At 46.0% G+C, this 22,895-nt stretch overlaps 11 protein-coding genes across 11 annotated transcripts; 4 read left to right on the top strand and 7 right to left on the bottom strand.

Moving 5' to 3' along the window:
- Positions 1-1,767, bottom strand: N7471_006485 (Zn(II)2Cys6 transcription factor; the record flags this gene model as incomplete). The annotated part of the gene is made up of 3 exons (XM_057279204.1): positions 1-393; positions 462-896; positions 952-1,767. The coding sequence occupies 3 exons, from the start codon at positions 1,765-1,767 to the stop codon at positions 1-3; spliced, it is 1,644 nt and encodes a 547-aa protein (XP_057138814.1).
- Positions 1,768-2,577: 810 nt separating this feature from the next.
- On the bottom strand, positions 2,578-4,018 carry N7471_006484 (uncharacterized protein; the record flags this gene model as incomplete). Its single annotated transcript, XM_057279203.1, has 2 exons — positions 2,578-2,634; positions 2,687-4,018. The coding sequence occupies 2 exons, from the start codon at positions 4,016-4,018 to the stop codon at positions 2,578-2,580; spliced, it is 1,389 nt and encodes a 462-aa protein (XP_057138813.1).
- Positions 4,019-4,450: 432 nt separating this feature from the next.
- N7471_006483 (uncharacterized protein) lies at positions 4,451-4,963 on the bottom strand (the record flags this gene model as incomplete). Its single annotated transcript, XM_057279202.1, has 3 exons — positions 4,451-4,561; positions 4,651-4,833; positions 4,865-4,963. 3 exons carry the CDS (start codon positions 4,961-4,963, stop codon positions 4,451-4,453), a joined length of 393 nt encoding a protein of 130 aa, XP_057138812.1.
- A 188-nt stretch (positions 4,964-5,151) lies between these two features.
- N7471_006482 (aromatic alcohol reductase) lies at positions 5,152-6,174 on the bottom strand (the record flags this gene model as incomplete). Its single annotated transcript, XM_057279201.1, has 3 exons — positions 5,152-5,770; positions 5,838-6,088; positions 6,139-6,174. 3 exons carry the CDS (start codon positions 6,172-6,174, stop codon positions 5,152-5,154), a joined length of 906 nt encoding a protein of 301 aa, XP_057138811.1.
- A 417-nt stretch (positions 6,175-6,591) lies between these two features.
- On the top strand, positions 6,592-6,947 carry N7471_006481 (uncharacterized protein; the record flags this gene model as incomplete). Its single annotated transcript, XM_057279200.1, has 2 exons — positions 6,592-6,622; positions 6,685-6,947. 2 exons carry the CDS (start codon positions 6,592-6,594, stop codon positions 6,945-6,947), a joined length of 294 nt encoding a protein of 97 aa, XP_057138810.1.
- A 1,357-nt stretch (positions 6,948-8,304) lies between these two features.
- Positions 8,305-8,697, top strand: N7471_006480 (uncharacterized protein; the record flags this gene model as incomplete). The annotated part of the gene is made up of 1 exon (XM_057279199.1): positions 8,305-8,697. The coding sequence occupies one exon, from the start codon at positions 8,305-8,307 to the stop codon at positions 8,695-8,697; it is 393 nt and encodes a 130-aa protein (XP_057138809.1).
- A 152-nt stretch (positions 8,698-8,849) lies between these two features.
- On the bottom strand, positions 8,850-9,727 carry N7471_006479 (class I SAM-dependent methyltransferase; the record flags this gene model as incomplete). The annotated part of the gene is made up of 2 exons (XM_057279198.1): positions 8,850-9,636; positions 9,723-9,727. 2 exons carry the CDS (start codon positions 9,725-9,727, stop codon positions 8,850-8,852), a joined length of 792 nt encoding a protein of 263 aa, XP_057138808.1.
- A 287-nt stretch (positions 9,728-10,014) lies between these two features.
- On the top strand, positions 10,015-10,968 carry N7471_006478 (glycoside hydrolase family 16 protein; the record flags this gene model as incomplete). Its single annotated transcript, XM_057279197.1, has 1 exon — positions 10,015-10,968. The coding sequence occupies one exon, from the start codon at positions 10,015-10,017 to the stop codon at positions 10,966-10,968; it is 954 nt and encodes a 317-aa protein (XP_057138807.1).
- Positions 10,969-13,095: 2,127 nt separating this feature from the next.
- N7471_006477 (uncharacterized protein) lies at positions 13,096-17,000 on the bottom strand (the record flags this gene model as incomplete). Its single annotated transcript, XM_057279196.1, has 8 exons — positions 13,096-15,050; positions 15,826-16,027; positions 16,082-16,310; positions 16,372-16,424; positions 16,475-16,534; positions 16,588-16,831; positions 16,883-16,941; positions 16,998-17,000. The coding sequence occupies 8 exons, from the start codon at positions 16,998-17,000 to the stop codon at positions 13,096-13,098; spliced, it is 2,805 nt and encodes a 934-aa protein (XP_057138806.1).
- A 3,189-nt stretch (positions 17,001-20,189) lies between these two features.
- On the bottom strand, positions 20,190-20,468 carry N7471_006476 (uncharacterized protein; the record flags this gene model as incomplete). Its single annotated transcript, XM_057279195.1, has 1 exon — positions 20,190-20,468. One exon carries the CDS (start codon positions 20,466-20,468, stop codon positions 20,190-20,192), a length of 279 nt encoding a protein of 92 aa, XP_057138805.1.
- A 1,070-nt stretch (positions 20,469-21,538) lies between these two features.
- On the top strand, positions 21,539-22,472 carry N7471_006475 (glutathione S-transferase family protein; the record flags this gene model as incomplete). Its single annotated transcript, XM_057279194.1, has 3 exons — positions 21,539-21,892; positions 21,968-22,290; positions 22,370-22,472. 3 exons carry the CDS (start codon positions 21,539-21,541, stop codon positions 22,470-22,472), a joined length of 780 nt encoding a protein of 259 aa, XP_057138804.1.
- Between the last annotated feature and the right edge of the window lie 423 nt (positions 22,473-22,895).

Genomic DNA, 22,895 nt, shown 5'->3' with positions numbered 1-22,895 from the left:
CTATATCAAGATAGCACGAACCCCCATTTCACACATCGTGATCCGGCAGTCCGCACGACCGGTTTCCTGCATTTCCCAACACTTTCTCATAATTTTCTGTACGGTTGCTATGTTTCCAAATCTTCCTGATTCTCGTGTGAGGTCCGTCATTAAAGTTTCGAAAAATGGCCGGTGCGACTGTGCCATGCATGCTATTATACACAACGCCCACACAGAACCTGTGAGAGAATAAGTCTTGGGTCTATTCTCGAGTGCGAGGACGCTTCTGGCAACGGCACTTTGTATCTCGGGGAGCGCTGGTAGTGGCCCAGAAACTATGGTATGCAGCAAGATGAGAGCTGCGAGGGCGAAAATATGTGAAACCCAATTCGGCAGAGGTCTCATCGTGTTTTCCTATCGAAAAATGGTTAGTATGAGATATCAAATACCCTTGGGTAGATTGTTGAGCATGGAATCCTTACATCTCTTTCCCGCTCCAAGTTCTCGATCCCGCTCTCTAATCGTGTTTCTATCTCTTGGCCTTTGCTTGCGAGCTCTCGAATACTCAGCCGACCGTCCTTCTCTTGTTGGTATTTCCATGCCGAAAGGTGTGCTAGATCCCCGATTATCATCATAACCCAGTTCTGACAGCCCATGAGATCCGCCGTATTGAACCCCGGAGTTTGGAGCCACCGTTGATAGGGAGGCCGTGGTATACTGCCCGTTGAAATACAGGCAAAGAGATCATACCACATGACGCCGACCATGAGAAACTCGAGGCCTTCGTTAGATTGACATTTTATATCAGTGTTACTTTGAGTCTGCGAGTTGAATATATCCTCGGGCGATAATTGCCGCATAACGGAGGCAATTGCATCTAGATGTAGAAGCCAGCCATGCTCTGCACCAGAGAAAACCTACATCAAGGAGTCAGAATTCACTTTGACAGATAATACTTTGTGTACTACGTACCTCAAAGCTGATCAACATGAAACTACATGTCAAAAACTCGGCCAATTGCGGGTGGTCGTCGCGTAATTTGTCACCCTTTTCACTCATAATATCACAGAGCTCTCGCAATGCAGTAGAATGATGATTTAATGCTTCTTGTTTCCGCTGAATATCTTCCTCGGTGCCGAGAATAGCACTCTGATGAAGAGAGGACAGGCTTAAGGCGGCGTGGTAAAGAGGTCCACGCTTAATCAAAAGCAAGAAGAGCCACCCTCGATTTCCTAAACGAGACCGAGAGTCATGATATGGAAATTGCCAAGGAAAAACTTGATCAAGATAGTGCATTAACAAACAAGCCTCTTGGTGGTCAATTACCCCAAACCCGTCGAAACGCCGCGGGCTTGGCTCGGGATAGGTTTCGATAACATGAGTTGGGCCACATGTCAGAGCCTGGCCCCTAGAATCGGATATAACTTCGGAAACTTCATTTTCAGAAGGTAAAGATGCCAAATACGAAGAACGAGGTGGACTTGCCACTGGATCGGGCATTTCATCATCATGTCCTTGAGTTTCAGACAATGTTTGGGATTTCTCTCTATGCGTTCGACGAGCTAGATGCTGCATTTTCTTCACATGTCGGAAATTCTTGTTGATTGTAGCTTTGATTCGTGATCGTTCTTTTTGCTCTTCCAATCCGCCGTCCATCCATGCTGGCTTGGGCCCGTATCCGTGGCAGCGAACATGTCGCTCAGTGCATTCCCTACAGGAAGGCTTCTCCAGATCACACTTTCGATGTCGAACACGACATGTCCAGCATCCCGTAGCGACCGACCGCATGGCTGTAAATTGTGGACTTGCAAGCAAAGAAGTGGAGGCGCGGTATGTAAACTGGGGAAGAATACAGTTCTAAATAGGAAGTTCGGGCTACTCGTGATTACGTAACTTTCCAACTAGTTGGCCGCTACTGTATCAGATACTGTGCACGGGTTATCTCGAGTTACGTTATCTCAAAAATAGGCTAGAGAATTGGTAAAAAGGGGGACCGACTACCAGCACACTATGCTATTTTTTACTAGTAACACACATCGGCTAAGCTACTTTGGGTATGTCTACCGCTGGCCGTAGGTCTCAACCAGCTTCATAGTAATGTCCCAAGTCATATGATAGCTGTTAAAAATACTATAGGGATACCATACTAAGTTACACAAGCTGGTTGAGAACTGCGGCCAGCGGTGGACATACCCAAAGTAGCTTAGTCGATGTGTGTTAGTAGTAAAAAAAGGTGTGTCGGTAGTCGTTCTCTAAAAAAGATCGTTTATGACCACCCGCCTAGAAGAATCCTCGGAGAAACACCGAAATGATTGTTTCAACTCTATGGAAAGCCTCCACGGCTTCTGTAATTGTACCCTTTTATCTTGGGGTGATTTTTTAAATATTCCTCCTTGGAAGCGTGTCAGATATACATGTATAAAGCAATGTTGGATAAGACTGGGCGAAGACTATGATAAGTCACAGTAATCGCATTAAGATCCAAAATAGGGTGATAATATATAATCTGCCTAGCAGAATTTTCGGGTGGTAACATGATAAAGCTTGGAGAATTGTCTGCTGTTATATCGTTGAATCGATATGCTGACAACGCCATCACTACCCAGCACTACAGGAAAACGGTCTACTTATGGAACCAGTTTGGAATGCAGACATCTGCCAAGTTAGTATGGTCACGAGAATTTGTATCAAAAAAAGAGTAACTCACAACTCCAGTAATGCTTGCATAAAGACCGCATCCGAGGATACAGATACCAACGAGGAATACCAGTAGGTTCAAAATTGCGTGTCGGATATTGTGCTTCTCGTGCCAGCTTCCCTCCTTCAAAAGGAAGAACCACATGATGGGAGGAACATAGAAGGAGAAGCCAGAAACGAGCAGGCAGCCACAAATAGCAAGTAATTCAGAGAAGAATGGAATAGCCTCTGCGATGATCCATGCTAAGATTGTAATTATGGCAACAACCGTCAACCAAGTCACCCATCCTTTCGTAGTGTTCACATAACGGACAACAGAATTTTGATACATGCGGCCGTGGATATAGCGACAGGCAACGGTTGTGTTGATAGACCCCGAGATAAAGATCACCGGTAGGGCGATACCAAATGCAACCTTGGCGTAAAGGGGACCGGCAGATAGCAATGCTGGAGAGCTAACGTCCTGTCCGACGAACGCATAAATAATTGCCCCAGTCAATGTATAGATAGTGACCTGCACTATGCCCAATGTAGATATAGACTTAGTGAAGTCTTCTGGTGTATGCATCTCATCCATGAACGACGGTTGAGAGGCTGCGAATGCGTAGGCGAAGGCAATATTCGAGATGGCAACAAAAGCTTTGCTCAAGTTCAAGTCGGCTTGAGGCCATGCCGACCACGCGGGGGCAGTTGGATCACCCTGCTGAACACCGGTTGCGATTATACAGACTCCAATGGCCACGATGATAGATCCGAAGTCGATGAACCCTAGAATCGAAAGCTCGGCAAAGGATGGCGGTATAGCAAATGCAAAGAGGATCACTGCGGATACAGCACTGAAAATGAGAGCGCACGCAGTGTTGTCTGAGAGTGTGGCAAAGGCAAGCTTTCCTGTCAGGCAATGTGACCCGACTGTCAGGGTCATTAACGCGATAAAGGCCACACTGAAGAGCTTGTCACCAAACTCTCCCAGTAACAGACGTCCAAAATCAACATAGTGAGCAACATGTGGATATTTGAGCTTTGTCAAGCCGACCATGTAACTTGCGTAAATGGCGATGAGACCCAGCCCGATGCACAAGATCACTCCGGCCACCATTCCTAGCGCTGCGAACGCTGCTGGAAGACTAAGACTACCCAAGGCGATTGATTGAACAATGAGTACAATTGTGAGACGCTTCCAGCCAAGTCGATGAAAGTGCTCGTTGCCCTGGATAGCTCTTTCATGATCATGATATCGGTCTTTTTGACTAACAACTTCACCGCCGGATTGGTCATAGTCAATTATATCGTCTGTGCCCTTTTGTTTGGTAATGCTGGCATGGTTGGCACTAAGGGACATAGTGGTAGTTGAAGATGAAAAAATCGCACAGGATATATATTTGAGAGTAGAGAACTTGATAACAGAGGCACACAAAAACAATTGATTGGGATGTGGAAGCGAATCCCACTGTCTTAACTGAAGACGAACCATCCTCCATATTGCTCTGTTCTCCGATACCATGCGTCCTAGTATAGTGATGAGCGCTGTGGAGCTCTCTGTGGAGCTCCGGGTAGTCTCGGGGGAAAGTCGAGCCGGGCCAAGACCTGGGGAAGATAAACCGTAGAAGTTATGACAGTAAGTGCACAAATTGTTGAATCCTTTAGTAACAGCTTGAATGTGTTATTTATCCCCTTATATTGGACAAGTCTGTGGTACATCGTCATATGCGGAATGCACATCGAGGTAATTTGCAATAATAAATTGAAGTTACAGTCCCCTTACCCATGTCGTTCACGAGTGATACGGCGGAGGCGGCTCATCGTTCGATAGCGACGGTGGTGAAGAGAAAGTAGTAGAAGCATGCTGAGAATCTCCTCTTGGTAGGGTTATAATTCTTCCTGTCTAATTCGGATCTTTTCTTTCAAACCCAAACCCCAATTTCTGAAGGTAAAGTGACCGGATCATCAACCATAAGAGGACAGTTCCCTTACAATACGCTTCCCACGTCGCCGATGAGCCCTAGGAACTGGTTTAGAGAGTGAGTGATCTGTTGCCTTTTTCATTCCGCTTCGACCAGCGGGGTGCTGAAAACGTCTTCCTCTAATACAGTCAGCTTGTTGCGGATAATTATAAATGAGAAACCTACATATCCTTCCACGCTTATGGACGACGGGCTTGATTCCAATTCAATCATGGGGCTATGACGACTTCTGCCCCCACTTCAGCACGTTCGGTGCGGAATATTTGGTTGTGTGGGAGTGTTAAGGAGTTGTTAATTAACAAAGCCGACTGCGTCCAAGCCATTTTAATCTGTGTGAAAGGTGCAGACTGGCATTTTCCAAACTACTTTCTTTTATACCTCAAAAGAAGAGTAGATACTTCAGAAATATGTACCTGAGAAGAATAAGCTACATCCTCATAACATATAATATTTCCTCTTCCGAAGCTATTCAATTGACATGACTTCGTGGAAATCAAAATGGATTTAATTTTCACACAACTTTGTTGGCGATCGTCTGAATCAGCACCTTCACTTTCTCCTGGCTCCATTCTTCCAGTCCCGCCAGGGCATTATCATCTCTTTCCCAGGGGTGTGCAAGCGCTTTGGTAGCTAGGCAGTACTGGATTTGTACTACAAAGGTTGCATCACTAATGTTGCCGGACTTGAGATCCGCCAACGCCTTTTGGAAAAGAGGTTCCATGTCGTTATATGTGGCTGTCCACCCCTCATTTCCCAAAGCCTCTTTTGCTGCGCCGAAAAGTTGATTTTGCGACATGAACACGGAGTGAACATAGATAGGGCGATTCAGAGTTTCGTGCGGATGCAAAAGCACATTCGCAGTTGCTTTGCCAACATCCTCCAACGTCGTCCATGGCACAACGTTGTTTCCATCACCGAAGATCCAGGCTGTCTTCTCTTGGAAGTTCAGACCGGCGAAACCAGTCGAGAGACCCCAATCAAGAAAAGCACCGCAAGCTACTAGGGTGTAGGTCAAGCGGTTATCAGCCGCTTGTTTCTTCACAGCCTCATAGGAAACCTTCTTTCGGCCGAAAACAGGAATGTCATGAACACCTGGCAATTTAGGATCGAGCCCAAAGTCGCTAGTGATACTAATAACGTATAAAAATAGAGTATTAGCCAAAGATGACTTGTCCTAATCTTCAGAGGCTTACGAACAAGCGATAAACTCCAGCCTTAGCAGCCGCTTCAATAAGCCGGAGAGGTGTGTCAACCTCAGGTGAAAAAGTAGTATCGATAACTGCATCCTGTCCGGCGAAAGCAGCAGACAAATCCTCTACCGAGGTGAAGTCAACAACCTTCACCCTAACACCGGTTGGGAAGGGCTTAGAACTGCGACTAAGCACCGTCACATTGAACTCGAGATCGAGCAACGCATCGAGTACCCGAGCTCCGACATTCCCACTAGCCTGTCGAATGGTTAAATTGAACAATGCAGCGTTTTGAATTATACCCTTACCCCGGCGAGAACCACATTCTTGATTGTGGGTGACATTTTCTTTCTGACAGGATGATTTGCTGTTAAGGCGCTTGATGGGAAGAGAAGAATGTGAAGGGAAAATTATGAGCGATAACTAGCGGAGTGGGTATCGCATTTAACATGTATCCTGAATATATTTGATCTGGTGGTGAGTTGGGGTGAGACGGACTTCACCGGAGATCGACAATGGATCTTCGGGTTTACTCGTATTCCCGATTTGATAAACTATACCTCCGTACTCCACAGGACTCTTTGGGGGCCAGAAATGAAAGCTTCGCTAGATCTGTATAATGCAATCATAAAAACCGTGAACCTTTTTTCCAATGGAACTTGTCCTATCCGGTAAATTCAGGCCACCAGCAAATAACTGCAGATCAGTCAAATCTTGAATCCACCTCGTCATTTCCACAGATTATGTTATTACGCAGTATAATGTGTGAATCAACCATTGTACTCATTACTGGTAAGAGTCTAATTTGCGACGAATAATTACACACTTCTCACCCCACTTAGGCGCCAACTGAGGTATTGGCTATGCAACAACTCAAACCATTGCGTCCCAGCCCAACTACCATGTGATAATGCTGAGCCGAGATCTTTCGAAGGGACAGGAGGCGTGTGCCCGACTCAAATATACCAACCTCCAAGGAACACTTTCTGTTATTCAATTGGATGTTGAGGATGATGCTTCAATCTCCAAGGCCGTCGATATTGTTTCAGACCAACCCAGGCGAGTCAACGTCTTTATCAGCAATACTGGCACAACTTTGATTGACTGGTTCTGCTAGACGGAATAAGATCGAAAAGACTTTCTCAACGAACGTCTTTGGCACGGTGCTTGCTACAGAAGCTTCCATCTCCTCCCCCCGTCCATGTCTCATTCAAATATCAAGTTCGTTGGGCTCGTTAACTTGCATCCAATCCAAAGAAGGTAAAAGATTCTGAGACGTGGGATGAATACCGTATGAGCAAAGCTGTGTTAAACATGATGACAATTCAACTGTACAGGCGACTAAAAGACCAGAATGACCGCGTTTTCGGCTTTTGTCCGGGCCTTGTCGATCTAACATGAGGGGTGTTTCTGAGAAGTAGGTTACTTCCCAGGGTAATACTGCGATCCTATAGAATCGGCGAACGCAACTTTAGAGATTATCGTCGAACAAAGAGATACGGATGATGGCAGATTTGTTCACAAAGACGGAGGTTACCCTTAGCTGTTTGCTTTGGCTCTAATCTAGTAGCAAATTATTTCTAGCGCATGTCACTCAAAATGATGTGATTTGAGGCGCAATCATTGTAAATGCGCAAGTTCCTAGCTGACTGACCATTCAATACTGAGATTATTTAAGAGGCACTATATATCTATAGCTATTATAATATTAGGTTATTCTCACCTCTACTCAACCAACGTTGATTTCTATCACTATAATATTCTCTACCTAGGTACTAAAGGGTATAGATCGACCCGGACAGTCTTGACGCCTAGAAGTTTATATTTAGCCCCGCCCGCCGGGCCGGACCGCTTAACCGGACCGGGGCGTAATCTTTTTGGATCCGCCTCCTATCTAGAGGCTAAATACATAACTGAGAGCGATCGCTAGATTGATGACGGTAGTACTTCGTGGAGAGGACACCGGGGTAAGACTACTCGGTGAATGACTATATATAGAGGGGGCTAGCGTGGGTGCATTTTATTGAATATAGCTGGTTTGGGGTGTTTGTGTATCCCAACTACCGATTCGGAAATAAGTGTGATCTTTGATATCATGTAGTAGACCGATATTATGCACATATTCGAGTCGAACGTTATTAGCGTAGTCCCGATTAAGAGTGAACCAGTAGCTAGTGGTGTTGGTTCCCAACCTCGGGGACCGATATCCCATTTGGAACAGTTTGGAATGACGTTAAAACAAGTAAATACATTCTGCCCTATAATTATCTTGCGGTCTTCAGTTCGGGAATGTAAAAGATAGAGATTTGCGGGTTTATGCTAGCTCCGGTTCTTAAGCCCGATACGGCTGTACAAAATGGTTTGCTGGTAACGGCATCCTCGTGCCGCAAACTGCATCAGGCGCTGCATACTCGTTCGACGCCTCTGAGGTCTCCCCTGCGATTGCTGGATTCATTGGCCGAAGTCTTGACCGAATGCCTTCCGACCCCGGCACCATGCTTTCAATCCAGCAACTGCGAGTACCGTCGACTACGGCAGGCTTTCGGGGTCTCCCTTCTCTCGTTGAGCCACGATCGCCACATTATATGATAGATTTTACGGGATTCTCTACGGATGATGCTACGGCGGATATCTCACTCAATTGGGCCGCCCAGGCAGAGCAAGAGGCCAGGCAAGCGGACGCGGCATCTGTCCTATCAACGGCCTATATGTCCCTGTTCAATACCACTCATTTCTCGCCGGCTGAAGTGCTGCACAAAACCTACGGGTCGGCGGCCCCGACTTTGAAGGATCTGAAAGCTAGATTTGATCCTGAGAATATGTTCAATTTGGCCCTGCCGTCACTTCAATGGACGGCAGATAGCTAGACTTCCCCCGTTGCTACAATCGTTGGTACTCGCAACTCAATACAATCATGCCTCGTTTGTCCCCTTTTTACCAACCAACCAACCAACCAAAAAGTCTACGTCTTCCCGATGCAAGTCAATTCACTCGACTCATTTTAAGCCATCTCCATTGATCATATTATGATATTTTTTTTCCAAACATGTACGGGCCTAGCAAACCCCTCCTCGTCCCTCTCAAATTTCAGTATCCTCTCAAATCCCTGCGCTTTCAACTCATTCTCAAACGGTGGCCTGATCTGGATCGTCTTATACGTCTCTCTCAATTCTTTATTCTTCTTTGAAGCTCTCGCATAATTGCTCATAGGCTGGGGCTCCACGACGAGATAACCCCCCTCATTCAGTATGCTTTGTATGTGCGCAAATAGCGTCAACATCCCGGAGTCCCCGTTGTTGAGATGTATCCACTTGGTCACAGAGAGCAGTAGGACAACGTCGAACTTGCCCAGCGCGGTACCCGTGTACGCGGACGCATCCACGAAGTCAAAGTGCTCAAATGTGCACGGCCCGTCCGGGTACGCAGCCTTCGCCTGCTTGACCAGCCACGGGTCGATATCGACGCCGACTGAGGCGGCCGCGCCGCAGTGCGCTATCGCCTCATGGGTCAGTTTGCCCGCGTTGCAGCCTAGGTCTATGACCCGCGCGTTGCGGAGGATATCTGATGGGAGAATGGAAAGGCGCTCGTCCGGAACGGTGGGCGCCCGGAACTTGGCGTAGTATTGGTGGTAATTGCCATGGCGCGCGGCGAGGTGCGTAGCTTTGAAGCGCTCTGCCTTGGAGAGTTCTGTTGCAGGGGGGGATGGTGATGGTATGCTTCTGCCATACTTGGAGATAGTGCGAGCAGAGAGGCACGAGTTGGTAATGATATTGATTATGTCGAAATAAAAATGTGTAATGATGTGACTAACGTTTAGTTTTAGTACACTAAATAGGCCATATATTAGGAATTAAAGGTCTTGAAATTTTGTGATGCCAAAATTTTGTTCTACCCCATTGGTCATGTGATAGATATAAGTGGGCCTATAATTTAATACGATCCGAGCCTTGGTCTAGCCCATGGAGGCATTATGTATCCACTGATTAGATCTGTCCAGTCTCAGGAAGGGAGCAATGTTTCCCGAAGTATGGCGAAAGGGTGTGAAAGGGGATTTTAAGGAATTTGAGAACTCGATCCTTTCGGGATATCCACAATATGACGTCAGCTTTGCTTACTGTTCTTTTTCCCGTCTTCGCTATTTGCCCAGGTGCGCAACCCCCAACATCCATACCGAGGTACTCAATATGCCATTCAGACAGGCGCTTCAGGGCATTATCGATAAGGCAGATAAGGCTTGGGAGGAAATAAGCCATAGCCATCATGCCCCTCCAGTACCGTCGTACAACAAGCCTCCCCCACCGCCTATTCCAACCTCTAGCAAACCACTAGCTTATCAGGAGCAGCACTCGCAACCCCAGATCTACTGGCGGCCCAATCTACATCCTCAAGTACCCGTGTCCTCCAACTTCAACCACGAACAGGGTCAACATGGATGGGGCAACAATGAGTCGCAGAATTATATTGATAGCCCCCAAAACTCATTCCATTCAACCCAGGGCGATGCGGTGATCGTGCGCGCTCTGATCAACCACGGGCATCCCGACCCTGCCCAGAAGTTTACCAGCGCCAGACTGTCGAGCCTCCAGACCCTCAGCCGACCACGGGGCTGTCTGTCGGCTAGAATTACGGCGCCGGTGGCCCGGGGTATCTGGCCTGCCTTTTGGCTGCTGCCTAAAGACCCCTTTAAGTGGCCCGAGGATGGCGAAGTCGACATCATGGAAGCGTGGAACGGCGATGCTGTCAACCACACTTGTCTACATTGGGGCCACTTCGACGGCCAGGACTGGAACAAGCATCGCGTTCTCGAAACTCCCATCCCCAACATTAGCTCGCCGGCGGGGGTGAGGTACGATTTCATCTGGGACGAGGACGAAACAACGGGCAGGGGGCGCTTGGTCTGGTTGATTGATGGCACGCCCATCATGAGGGCCGAGAAGCCGCCTGGCACGAGGAAGATGAGTGAGTTCAGAATCCTCATCAACATCGCTGTTGGAGGAAATGTCTGTCAGGGAAATATGCCCAGCGATGGATGCTACGAGACAATGGTTCGTGAGTTGGCCATGTGGGACGCGCCGCCTGGGGGTTGGAAAGAGTTTGACAGGGCTTGGAGGGATTCCAAAGATGGCAATACCATGTAACGAAAGGAAGGAAATTTACATTGCAAAGTAAATCAACTATATCCACATCCCCTACTTTCTACAAAAGATATCTCTGACTAGGCGAGTGAGATGAGTTGTCGCATAGTGATAGACCAAAATTAATCATTTAAACAAAAATTCAAAGCGACGCATCTTGGCTTGTAGTTGGTTATTCTCGCAGTTCTTGCCTTGCGCAAGAATCAATCAATCAACTCATTTTTTTTCATATAACTAAGCTACTTCCGCATTCCTGTTGGCCCCTTGGTTGCTCCAAGTCCCATATTCACTGATCAACATCAAGTTCGGAATGGCATTGACTCTTTAGACTGGAAGAATACCGCTGTTCTCTATATATTTCAGTATTAGGAATTGCATATGGTCTTGGATGTCTCCGCTACCACGTCTGATCAGTCGGCCTTCTGTTGGAGATATTGAAACGGCCTCACCTCCTAGCCCAAACTCAGTTGATGAATATCCGGATAATATCGGATCCGACGTGGGATATTGCAGCTCAAGGGATACATACAGCGAATTTATCTTAGGAGGCATCATATGAATTATAGAGCTCCTTAACGATGGGACTGCGCTCAAGCCACCATATCTAGGTTATGAGATAGAAAACGACATCATGGAGATCGCCAAAGAAGCTAGCTGATATGGGCGTATTAGACCGCGTAACGGGCTTATTCGGATGCTAGGCCATTCCAGAGAAGGTCTCGTGCTTAAATACTGTTGGGCTACTAACTATGGGGAAAGAGAGGAAGAAGAATCATGATCTATTCAATCTATCTGAAGCAGGGGATTATACCCTGCCAAACAAAGAAAGATATGCTCAGTCTGCAAACAAATGGAGGCATCAATGAGATGACTAGACAAAGGCATCAATGGGATGACCGACATAGTCCAACAAATACATGGAAGAGCGATCTCAAGACATATCTCCAGGCTCACGCCTCAAATAACGTAGTATATATAATCCTCTCTTCGAGTTTCTAGTAGATATCTTTTTAAAAAATAGTGGACTAATTATACGCCCTAGAGCCAATTTTTACTACATAGAATTAGTTCAGAGAATAGGATTATCTACTTTACGGCGAGAATTCTCCCCTATATCACCCACACTTACTCTGAATCAAATTCTAGCGCTTTTTAGAAGCCAGGGGCTTTTTAAGTATTAACCGCGTATAGTATATAGCTAGCAGTCCATGCCACCGCTACCACCCACCTACCACCCACCTTCGCGAGCCAATTTCGACCAACAATCAAAAACAAACAAAAGTAAACGAAAGTAAAAAAAATATACAACAGTGAGGATTCGCTGGTGGGTGTCGCCCAGGTGAGAAATGGGTGAGCGCCGCTTTACGGTCGCGCCACCGGGGGTGAGAACAGTGAGTGCGCGACTTAGATGACCCTACACGGTCCAAGACGCCATGAGACTGCATCGCTCTTTCTATTCCCGGGATGGCTCACAAGAACATTGCTGGCTACGCATCGACAATAACTTCGTTAAAATATGTCTAATTGAGAATGGTGTAGGCTGAGACGACATTGAAACTACACTGCCAAACCCTTTAGATACCCTTAACGTCCTGTCATCCTTTCTTTGCTTGATCAATACTATGGAATGACCGAAGTAGAGTAGACAGGCCAGCTTATCGACATCGGAATCCAGATCGGCGATCTCTTTCAGCTCATTCCTTTGCGCGGATTGAGAAAATTGGAAACACTCTTCAACATACGCTCTGCGAAATCAGTTGTCAGTTGACAACATCACTGTTGTGGTTCACACTCACTTGCTGCAAACTGACTGAAATACTAGTGTCATTCGGTGAGCCCTGCCAGTCGCCATATCTGAGGATTCTTTCAGCCCAAGCACCCCTATGACCATCTCAAGCGCCAATATTGGCCTGGACGGTTCATTCTCTCGAGGAATCTGCCGCAGGAACATTTTGTTTTGCCTTTTCGATCGACGATCGATTGGGGTAAAGTTCAATACCTAACAAAATAATATAGAGAAATAAAAGCAAGCGGGTTGCCCGCCTCACGCCGGCTACCTGTCTCTGTCATTGCTATAATGCCCGTTGGACTTGACCGCTGTCCTAAAATATTTGCTATCTGTTGCGTTTCTCATTCTCCATGATGATGTCTTCTGTCCTCTTTCTCCCTTTCCCTATCTCTTCCAGGTAACCACTTATATTCGCTTGAATGTTTCAATATTTCAAGCCCTTCAATGGTTTCATCCGGACAATCCGGATTTTCGTGTTTCCGCAAAATGTACAACAGTTCAGTAGCACGCATGAACTTGATGTGTTCCAGAATTGTCAATTCTTCCTCAATGTTTTGGCCCAAGGAAACCGGTGCACTTTCGTTTGTGTCCGCACCATGTTCTAGACAGAGCTTCACCGCAGGACCCGAATTAGCGCTGATGGCATATCGGATAGCGGTCCACCCTGCATTGTCTTTGATATTAGGATCTGCTCCTTTGCTTAAAAGCGCCGCCATTCGAGGCAAATTCCCACCCCTAGACGCTAGATGTAATGGTGTCACACCATCGTTATTCTTCGCATTTGCTGCAGCTCCATATTGCAATAACAATCGCACTGCTTCATCGCTGCCCCGTTCGTCCGGTTTAGGTTGGCGATTAAAGAATTTGAGACCATCAATTTCTGTGCAATATCCTTTCAGAATAACCCTCGAAGTCTTCAACAAATCCCTAAAGTTAATTTGGGTTACTCGATGGCGAAGTGTCGGGTGGTAAAATGGCATAGGATCGAGGCGATGATTGTGTCCCAATGATCCCTTCAGCTCTTTGGTGTAAGAAGCTGCATGTAATGGCGTGTTTCCAAAGGTGTCAAGAATATTGCAGTGCATCTCAATACCAACAAGCGACTCTATTGCATGGAGATTTGACACTTCCGCTGCTAGGTGGAGCAGTGACTTTCCGGGTATTGTTTTTGTTAGGAGAGACGCTCCTTTTCCAATGAGATATCTCAGAGTTGCACGAATGTTCCAATTGTCATGAACCTCCCCCCATACAACAGCATGCAAAGGTGTTTCGCCCTGGGAATCCAAGGTCATGAAGTTTCCACCCATCTCAAACGCACTCTGAACAACATCGATATTTCCTGAGCCACAAGCGATATGAAATGGAGTTGTACCTTCCACAAGAGAGTTTATTCCACCGTATTGGTTCACGAAAGTTTCAAAAAGATCAATGTACCCCAGCTTAGCAGCAATATAGAGAAATATTTGAGCCCACCCTTCATATTCGATAGAGTTATTTCCCACTTGCATCATCTGAAAAAGAGTGGACTCCGAAGCCCAACTCATAGCTGCTGCAAGCTCAAGGGACCCGAAAGATGCACCGTTTCTGATAAAGATATCAAGCAGGTCTCGCCCAGACCCAGTATGAAGCGTAAGGCGTAGTTGTGCCCCAAGCATCTTCGACCAGTCAACAGAGGAAGTCTGCTCTACTAATATGCTTAGCATTTCTGAATCGCCCTTTTCAACAGCACAGCTGATGAGAATAGAGCCTTTAGTCTGAATTTGATCTGATATCGTGGCCTCTTGTACCAATTTAGACACTGCCGAGTAATCATCTCGAGATACGGCTTTATGTAGAGCAATGAATGGATCAGCAGAGCCATATCGGAGTTTGTGCACTAAAGAATATCGCCAATTCTTTTGTTTTGTGCTTGTTCTGGTAGAGCCATTCGTATTTGGGCTAACGTGAACCTGGCCCACACTAGGAACGAAGGTTGCTGGGGGTATGCAGTGCGGAGAGCCTTCGTTGGCTTGCTGCAAGTCTGTGCTATACGTGTAAAGAGACTCATTGTCTGGGCAAAGAGGCAAGTCTTGCACTTCATCTGGAAGGATCAATCTTCCCGATAAGGATGCATTTTCAAGCCAGTGAGCAATGAAGTGATGCTGCTCGCCGAGGATTTGAGGCGAGATTCCGGAGTTGGCCAGCTCTCTTTCCAACTCGTGCCATTCGGCACCATCTTTCTTCAAGCTTGAGATCGTGGACCTAGAAAGTCGGCTTGACAAAGAGCGATTATCCCCTTCTCCCTCATTGATAAAGTCTATAAGTCGGTCCAATCTCTCAACCAAGTCGTTCATGGACCGACTTTTCTCAGAGTCAGTAAGCCCTTCATTGTTGACAATTCCGTGCTAGTCAGTCACATACCTTGCCAAGTGCTGATTTAATCCATTGACTTTTGAGGTGGTGCATCTAATTTGTGACTTGCAACTCTCAAGCCCGGAAGATTCCGGCATTTGTTGCATGAAATGTTTCCTTCCTATCTGAGAAACCCTTTCATGGGCTTCAATCATTGTCACTAGCCCTTCTAAAGTCTGGCAGCAATCAAAAAGTTGATCTTCAATTTCTAGTCGACGATCTGTCGAGTAAGTGTCGCTCTTTAGTTTTTCATTGAATATACGAAGTTCGACATGCAAATGAAGAACATCTTGCGCGACTTGAAGAAAGGCTGGTAAAGAGGTGCGCTGACATGAGCGATAGATTGTCCAGGCCAGATCAGGAAGCTGTGAAAGATCTGCGGGCGATAGATATGTTAGTCCGTGAGCTCTTCGTTTTGAAAAGTTAATTGTCATACACATCTTTACGGACGGCCTGGGTCTGTCTTGTATACAGCGTATTGGTTGTAGAAGAATACTTGATATGTCAATACCACCATTCGCGATATTATGGCCGTCTAAGATGGAAAGATGATCAGAAAAGCCCAAATAGGTTAGAAAACTAGGTATGGTTCTGAAGGTAACAAAAATTCCCATCTGGGAGGGTGGTTGAATGTAAATCAGAGCCCATCAATCCTCGTTGTCCAGCGGATCTATTCTTACCGTGACCTTGCTTAAGCTTCAGTGAACCCACAAGCGCATCTGCACACAGCATTTGCAAATTTCGCTGCACTTTTCTATAATTATCCGCATCAGATTGGACATCCAAGTTGAAACGACACATATTGCTATGGTCGGCATCTATGCGCAATTGTGTTTCCCGGTTTCCTGGAAGGTTCAAAACAGCTGAATCGAATGGAACAATCTAGAATACGAAAATTAGCATCTATCAGAGAAGATTGGGATGTTGGGTAGATACATCGCCTATCCCCTCGTAGCAGGATAGTATGTTGTACGTTTCGAGCTGATGGCGAAATGCTTCACTCAAAATGTCGGAAAAGAGTGTTCCTTGTTCTAGAACCTCTATCAAGGCTGAATGAGCCCCGAATGGCAGGGATCGAGCAATCTTAGCACATGCCATGCCGAGGCCGACTTTGAGATTCTTTGACGGCCCACTATGAGGGGTTCCAAAGAATACAAGCGAGTGACTTATCAGGTATGTTTTAGCCGATAACGTATGGTGGGAGGGGGGCACAGTATTAAACTTACGTTGCCTCTTTGATGCCCCTGTACATTGGATTTGCCCACGCGTTCACCAGTGCCTACCATCTTGTTTAGAACACATCTTATATGGGAATGTCACTGATCTTACCTGCTTGATGAGAATTCCCCCTAGGCTGTGTCCGATAAGGATTAAGGGGATGTTTTCACCCTAAATTTGCGTTCAGTGAATTCATCCAAGAAAATTGTCAACGTGCAACTCACAAGTTCCCATCTTGCTCCATGAATCTCATCTAAGAATACATTTGCCTCGCGTACGAAGCTATCTCGTCCCGACCCAAATACGGGACTTGAGTTGTATTCGTAGATGAAAACCCTCGCGTTAGGTTGAGCTTTCGGAAAATCGTGTTTCAGCCAGAGGTTACCGCTATCATCTTCCGGTTTCCGCCAAGTGTTGAAAGCGTGATTAGCAGATCCCATGGGATTCAGACCATGGACAGCGATGATGCTAAATCGTGGTCAAAACAAGCAACGTCAAAATTCAGATTGGTAATTGTACTCAAGTTCTGGCTTCAGTGTACCATTTCGCCCTGTGCCTGGCGCCAACTCGCGGAGGGACTACATTTGTCAGCTAAATGAGAACCAGAAGCAGCCTGCTAGTCTAATATTCATACCATGTTGAAATAGAGCCTTGATCCAGAATTGCAGTGAAAATACTGCCTTGCAAAGTTCCAACGAAGGACGGACAAAACACTAAGTAGCTTTCGCTAAAAATTTCGCGATCATGTGCGCGCACACTTCCCCATAATGGAATGCTTTGCGGCCCATCTCTTCGTATCTTTTTCGATTATACATCTATCTGATTGGCGCGTGACAAAAGTACATTTTAGAACCCTGTAGGTTTGGCCGATTTTCTCTATTTTAATGGCGAGCCTTCTCCACTCCCTTTTCAAAAATAGACACGGCACTCACGTAGCAACTGCGAAATGATATGCAGCTGGATAGGCTTCTATAATTCTCCCCTTTGATTGGTACGGTCGGGCCCGGTTCCTGAGGGGCGACCTATCTACGGGTCAGCGGAATAGAATGGCACTGTCAATGCGCATGTAGTTTGAGTCGATGCGCAGAGCTAGATGTTGATGGAGTGAAAGATCGACAGGAGACCTAGCCCCCAAAACCGTACGTAATACAGTGGCTTCTTTACCACTAGGCATATGATTTGGTGCTGCCCAAGCAGCAAGAAACTTAATGGTGATATATTTCTGCCATGAGAAAGACGCCCCCTGCTTAATCATAATATAAGCTTGTGCAAGGTTCGAGTAATTGGATCTCGATCTCACCATAATGTTTCGAGCCGGCTCTAGTAGCATTTATGGGTAGTTGACGCTCTGAACTTACGAGTAATAGTGTCGGGTTATAGCTGTGAGCCTGTTGGGCTGTGGGGGAATGGGGCAATTTTATATTAAGGGCGCCTACTAGATTATCGCTATATACCACTTAAGTATTATATTATTTTTTTATTAGATGCCCTCTATCCGTTTAGAGATAGCGCGTTATCTTAGTTTATACACGTATCCACAATCTCATAATATACTAGTAGATATGAACATAATAAGTCGAGGAACGAAAAGAGGGATCGAGGTGATATCGGATAAATTTTGTTCTAGAATCCTAGTCTTAGTATATAGAGAATGGAAGGATACTTAACTATATAAGGAGGGTGCATCGCGTATGCTATCATTAACAAGCTGGACCGCTTCGGGACGGCACGAAGTTTGGGATCTGCTTGCTAGCCCTTAACTTAGCGTGTGGTTTGGTATAGGGCGAGCTAGGGCCAATTAGCGGGAGACGCACCACTAATTTGAGATTTCATGGATCATAGGCTTCTAGGTCAGTGCGGCGATCGGGCAACTTTTATTAAGAAGATTGACTCGTAGGAGGTTTAGTATCCCAGCAAATGCTTAGCATCGGGCTTATATGGAGCTATAACGGCATCGGATTGAGTCGTAATACATTGAATGTGGGGTAGTGGTGTGTGGAGCGAGGTCGAAGATAGCGGGTCTCCGGCCAAGACACAAATTTCATAAACACGAATCACAATAACGCACCGCAGTAGAAACACGAAATAATCAGTGACTCATATATAAGGATGCACCCTCATCACGCCGGGCGATCGGACCCCAGTCCTAAATCACCATACAGCTAAGCCACCCCCTCGGCGCTATACCTGAGTAATATAAAAAGAGTCGCTGGTAATAAATACAGGCCTACAGTGACTGTTCAAATGTCTTAACACTAGCCCCACACTCCTTGATCATGTAACTTTCTGCCGGTAATTAACGGCCAAAGTTCCCGTCTGGATTACAGTACGCTCCTCGGCTTCTTTCTAGATATCTTTCTAGGTGAACATATTTTTAAGACTAAAGTAAATCAAAGTAAACCATAGCAAAGTAAAAGAAGGGCCCGGAGCTTAAATTTATGTATTCTGTTTAGGACAGGTTAAATGAGAATTGCAACCGTGTTCTCACCTCTCTCACCCCTGTCTCCAGACTTCTCACCCATATCACCCGCACTTACCCTAGAGTGCCGCTTAGATACTGAGGGCGCATTGACTATTGGCCGTGTAGAATATTGGGCTTAAGTACGGCTGAGCGGACGGGAAGCCCTGTTTTCCACACCCTATAGTCATATGTATTAGGTTACATGGCGGAGAGAATAATACAATGCGATTAGAGGGTGGTAGGCGAGTAGGGTAGGGAGAAGTGTGATATTATACACTAGGCAATTCCTCTATTTCGATATAATAAACTATAAATTGAACAAATAAGTCGTGGTGCGGATTAAAAAAAGAGTTATACTATAACATTTAGAATTCGAAATAATAAGAATACTCAGCCGCTTATACAGCCTTGCCATGTCTTTTTAGAAGTCTTCTCAACCCTTATTTTTAATATCTTTTTTTTTGATATTCTCGCCAATTAGTAGAGTTAGCTGTAAAATGTGCAAACCTACTTTCCTAGATATAATATACGATTCAAGCATAAGTTGAAGAATTCAAAGGATACGGAGTGCAAGGATAGAAAGTTAGACTGTAGAGAACTGGGGTATTGATATTCTAAGCATTAAGAATACCACTATCGAGCATTAGACTTGAACTTTCAACTTACATAGAGAATTGGCGCGTATGATATTAGTGGATTCAAATGTATAAAATACTCTGCAAGCAGAATAAACTGGCGCAATGGCGGTAATAGACTGCCGTAGGCCACCAAGCTCCTAGGAACTGCAAGATCCCCAATTCACATGCACTTCTGAATACATGCCCCAGACCTTTCGCCTAGCATAATTTCACTCGCTTTACTGAGGATAGGGATGAGCAAGGGTAACTAGATGGATTTGTTTTTCATCATACTTCGTCTCGAATCCTGGCTAGACAGCTAACTAACCAGGCAAGTGGCCCTTCTGTTGACCTTGCAGAAAGATTGTTCTACCCTAAAGGCCATACAGGAATAGTACGGAAGCTATCTTTTGTTATTTACGAATTTACTTTTATGAGAGTAAAGTGGAGAAACTACATATGATTTCGAACCATCCTATATAAGCCATAAAATAAAAAAACAAAATACTTAAGAGACATCTAGCAGCTGCAACCTCTAGACGTACCACCAATACCACAGGCATAGGTCGTATACCCGCAGTCCTGGTATGTACTGCAAGTATACCAACTGCCCCACCCGGCCTTTTTCGCAGTCTAGCACCATTGCCCATTGTTACCGCAAGACTTCCAGCAGCAACCCTTCGAGCAGCCGTAAGGCGCAGCAGTGTAGCACGCGTCAGCAGCTCGCTCCTCCAGAATGTTACGAGTCTCAATATAAGTCAAACTTTTTTTCATCGTCAAAGGGAGCATCATCATCTTCGAAGGGAGCCAAAGAGGCTTCGTCAAGATAACGCTCGCGGCCGAGGGGGTGCTCAACACACTTGCGAAGATCGGAAAGGCTAACACCCTCAGAGAGTTCGTGGGCCTGGAACGACATGACACCACCGAGACCGCTGCACTCGTCGGCATCATCGGCGTCGGGAACAGCAACAGAGACGGCTGTGGTGGCGTAGGTGGCCAGGAGTATGAGGCACTTGGATATTTGCATCATGAAGGTCTATGAGTGCAGTCAATATCTCAGTTCAAGTTATCATAAGAGACAATTCTTCATACATGCGAATCAATATTAGAGAGGGAAAGTAGTACTTAAAAAGAAATGTCTTAAGATAGGTGGTTAAGATGTAAAATGATTGTTTCCAACAATGACAGAAGCCTCGTTCTTATACCCTTCCCCCATTAGTTCTATCGAGCCCTTAGCCAACTTGAGATTCTCGGTTGTGTGCGCCATTTTCTTCACAAGGCCACATTACATCTTTCATAAACATGCATCTATGTCGCTGGGGTATTGACACAGCCCACCTTAGGAAGCTAATCCCGAATGAGGGGAAGGAAAAATATACATACAACATCTGTAATCTCTGTAGGTGTCCTTTCCATATGGGTGCCAACATCGGGAAAGGCTTTGCCAATGTCAGCTAAGTCGGCTCCCATTGACTTCGTTTATAGGACGCTTTTCTAGGCAAAGATATCCAATTGGCCATGTCTTAACTCGGGAAATGGTTTTATCCTGTTTAGGTACGGGAAAATCTTAGGCCTAGGCTCAAAGCCTAGGCAACCCCGATTTGTTAGTAGATTGGCAACTGATAATCTTTTCCGATGGAGTGAATCAGAGTTTGTCCCTGTTGTATATTCATAATAGAAATCACTTTATTAGATTTAAGAGAGTATATTAAAACTATCGCTTTAACGAGTCTTACACGGGGCTATACAAAGATTTTTCACTTCCTACATACTATATACCAACAAGGAGCTAGTTTCTATCTCTCTCACTCTATCATAGTTGATATAGAGTATGTAGGTACCTACCTAGGTAGGTATGTAGTATATTAAACTTAATGAGGTTTGGAAACCCTCTCCGAAGCAGTCCCGCGGTAACGTGCGGCTGCAAAGTGAGGGGCCAAAAGCCGCAGACGCCGATGCTGAGGTTTGGGCTGTGAACTACCGTTCGCCAAAGACCGACCGAGCGACTAAAGTTCCGTCAGCTGCCACCCAAGTACACTTTCAAAATACGACCACAGTTTTCCCTCAGCCCTCATCACACATCGATCTTCACACATCATGGCTGCGTCCCTCGAGTCAACCCCCGCCATTACCATTTTCCGGGGCTTTCCCGAAAAAGGCTGTTACACCTGGTCGCCATTTGTCACCAAGCTCGAGGCCCGCTTGCGCTTTGGCAATATCAACTATAATGTCGAGGCAGGCTCACCCCTAAAATCTCCTAGGGGTAAGGTGCCCTACATCACACTCGAGCGCGATAGCCAGTCTCAATCTATCTCTGACTCCACCCTGATCGCGAAGTCATTCATTGAGTCTGGAGACCTGGAGGATCTCAATCGCAGACTCTCCCCCGTGGAAAAAGCCCAGGACCTTTCCCTCAAGGCCCTGCTCGAGGATAAGCTCTATTTCTACCAGGTAACACGAGCCTAATTCACATTTCATAAAACATACGCAAACTCGCGTCATTACTAATACCTGGAATTAAACCAGGGTCACGAGCGGTGGGTCGTAAACTACTACGCCATGCGCTCCAAGATCCTGGCCAGCGTCCCCTGGCCTATACAGGTCATTCTCGGCTATATAATCTATAACAAGAACGTCCGCAACCTACAGGGTCAAGGAACGGGCGGCTTTTCCGCCGAAGAAATCGCCACATTTCGGCAAGAAATCTGGGAATCTGTCAACGGGCTTATATCGGCTGCGCGTGCCCATCATCATCGGGAGGGGCCGTTCTGGGTGTGGGGCGGCGATGCCCCCACCGAGGCCGATACAGTGCTCTTTGGCTTTGTGGTGTCGGGCCTTGTCTGTGGAGCGTAAGTATACTTTTCTAACGTGATAGTTATATGCCTCGCGCCGTACAACTGATGATAGATCGTACTGACTTTTTGGAAGGGCTCCGGAAACCAAGCAGATTGTGAACAGTTACCCGGCGCTGGTAGAGTATGCTCGGAGGATCCATGACAATTATTTCCCGGATTATCAGCTTTGGGAGTAAATTTTGATTTTGGATTGGATTCCTTTCTCGTGGATTTGGAAGTGTATCGGTATCGGGTAGAACAATATCATTGCATGTAGTCGCTCACTTGAATATGTCTGGCATTATTTTATTTACGTAGATCGGTAGTCTACCTATTAAGTACTTACCCTACTTATTTCCCTACGCAAGTCAGATAGCAGGCCGGCGAGGATGATTCTCCGCAAGTACGGGAGTCACCGCATCCTGAATTTCATCCCGGCCGCACAACATCGATGATGTGTTAGACATCAACATCACCAGCAGTCTTGATTGCCTTGAGGAAGTTCTCCAAAATTTACCGGTACCCGAGTTCTTTTTCCATCTTATTGGAGTAAAGCTTCCATCGTTTGTCAGAAGACTCATCGAAAACGCAGACGCAGTCCCGCTTGTCGCATTCCAAGC

This window comes from Penicillium samsonianum (assembly GCF_028829775.1).
Source record: "Penicillium samsonianum strain IBT 33392 chromosome Unknown utg000003l_segment0_segment0, whole genome shotgun sequence".
Lineage (NCBI taxonomy): Eukaryota > Fungi > Ascomycota > Eurotiomycetes > Eurotiales > Aspergillaceae > Penicillium > Penicillium samsonianum.
This window is presented reverse-complemented; position numbering and strand designations above follow the sequence as displayed.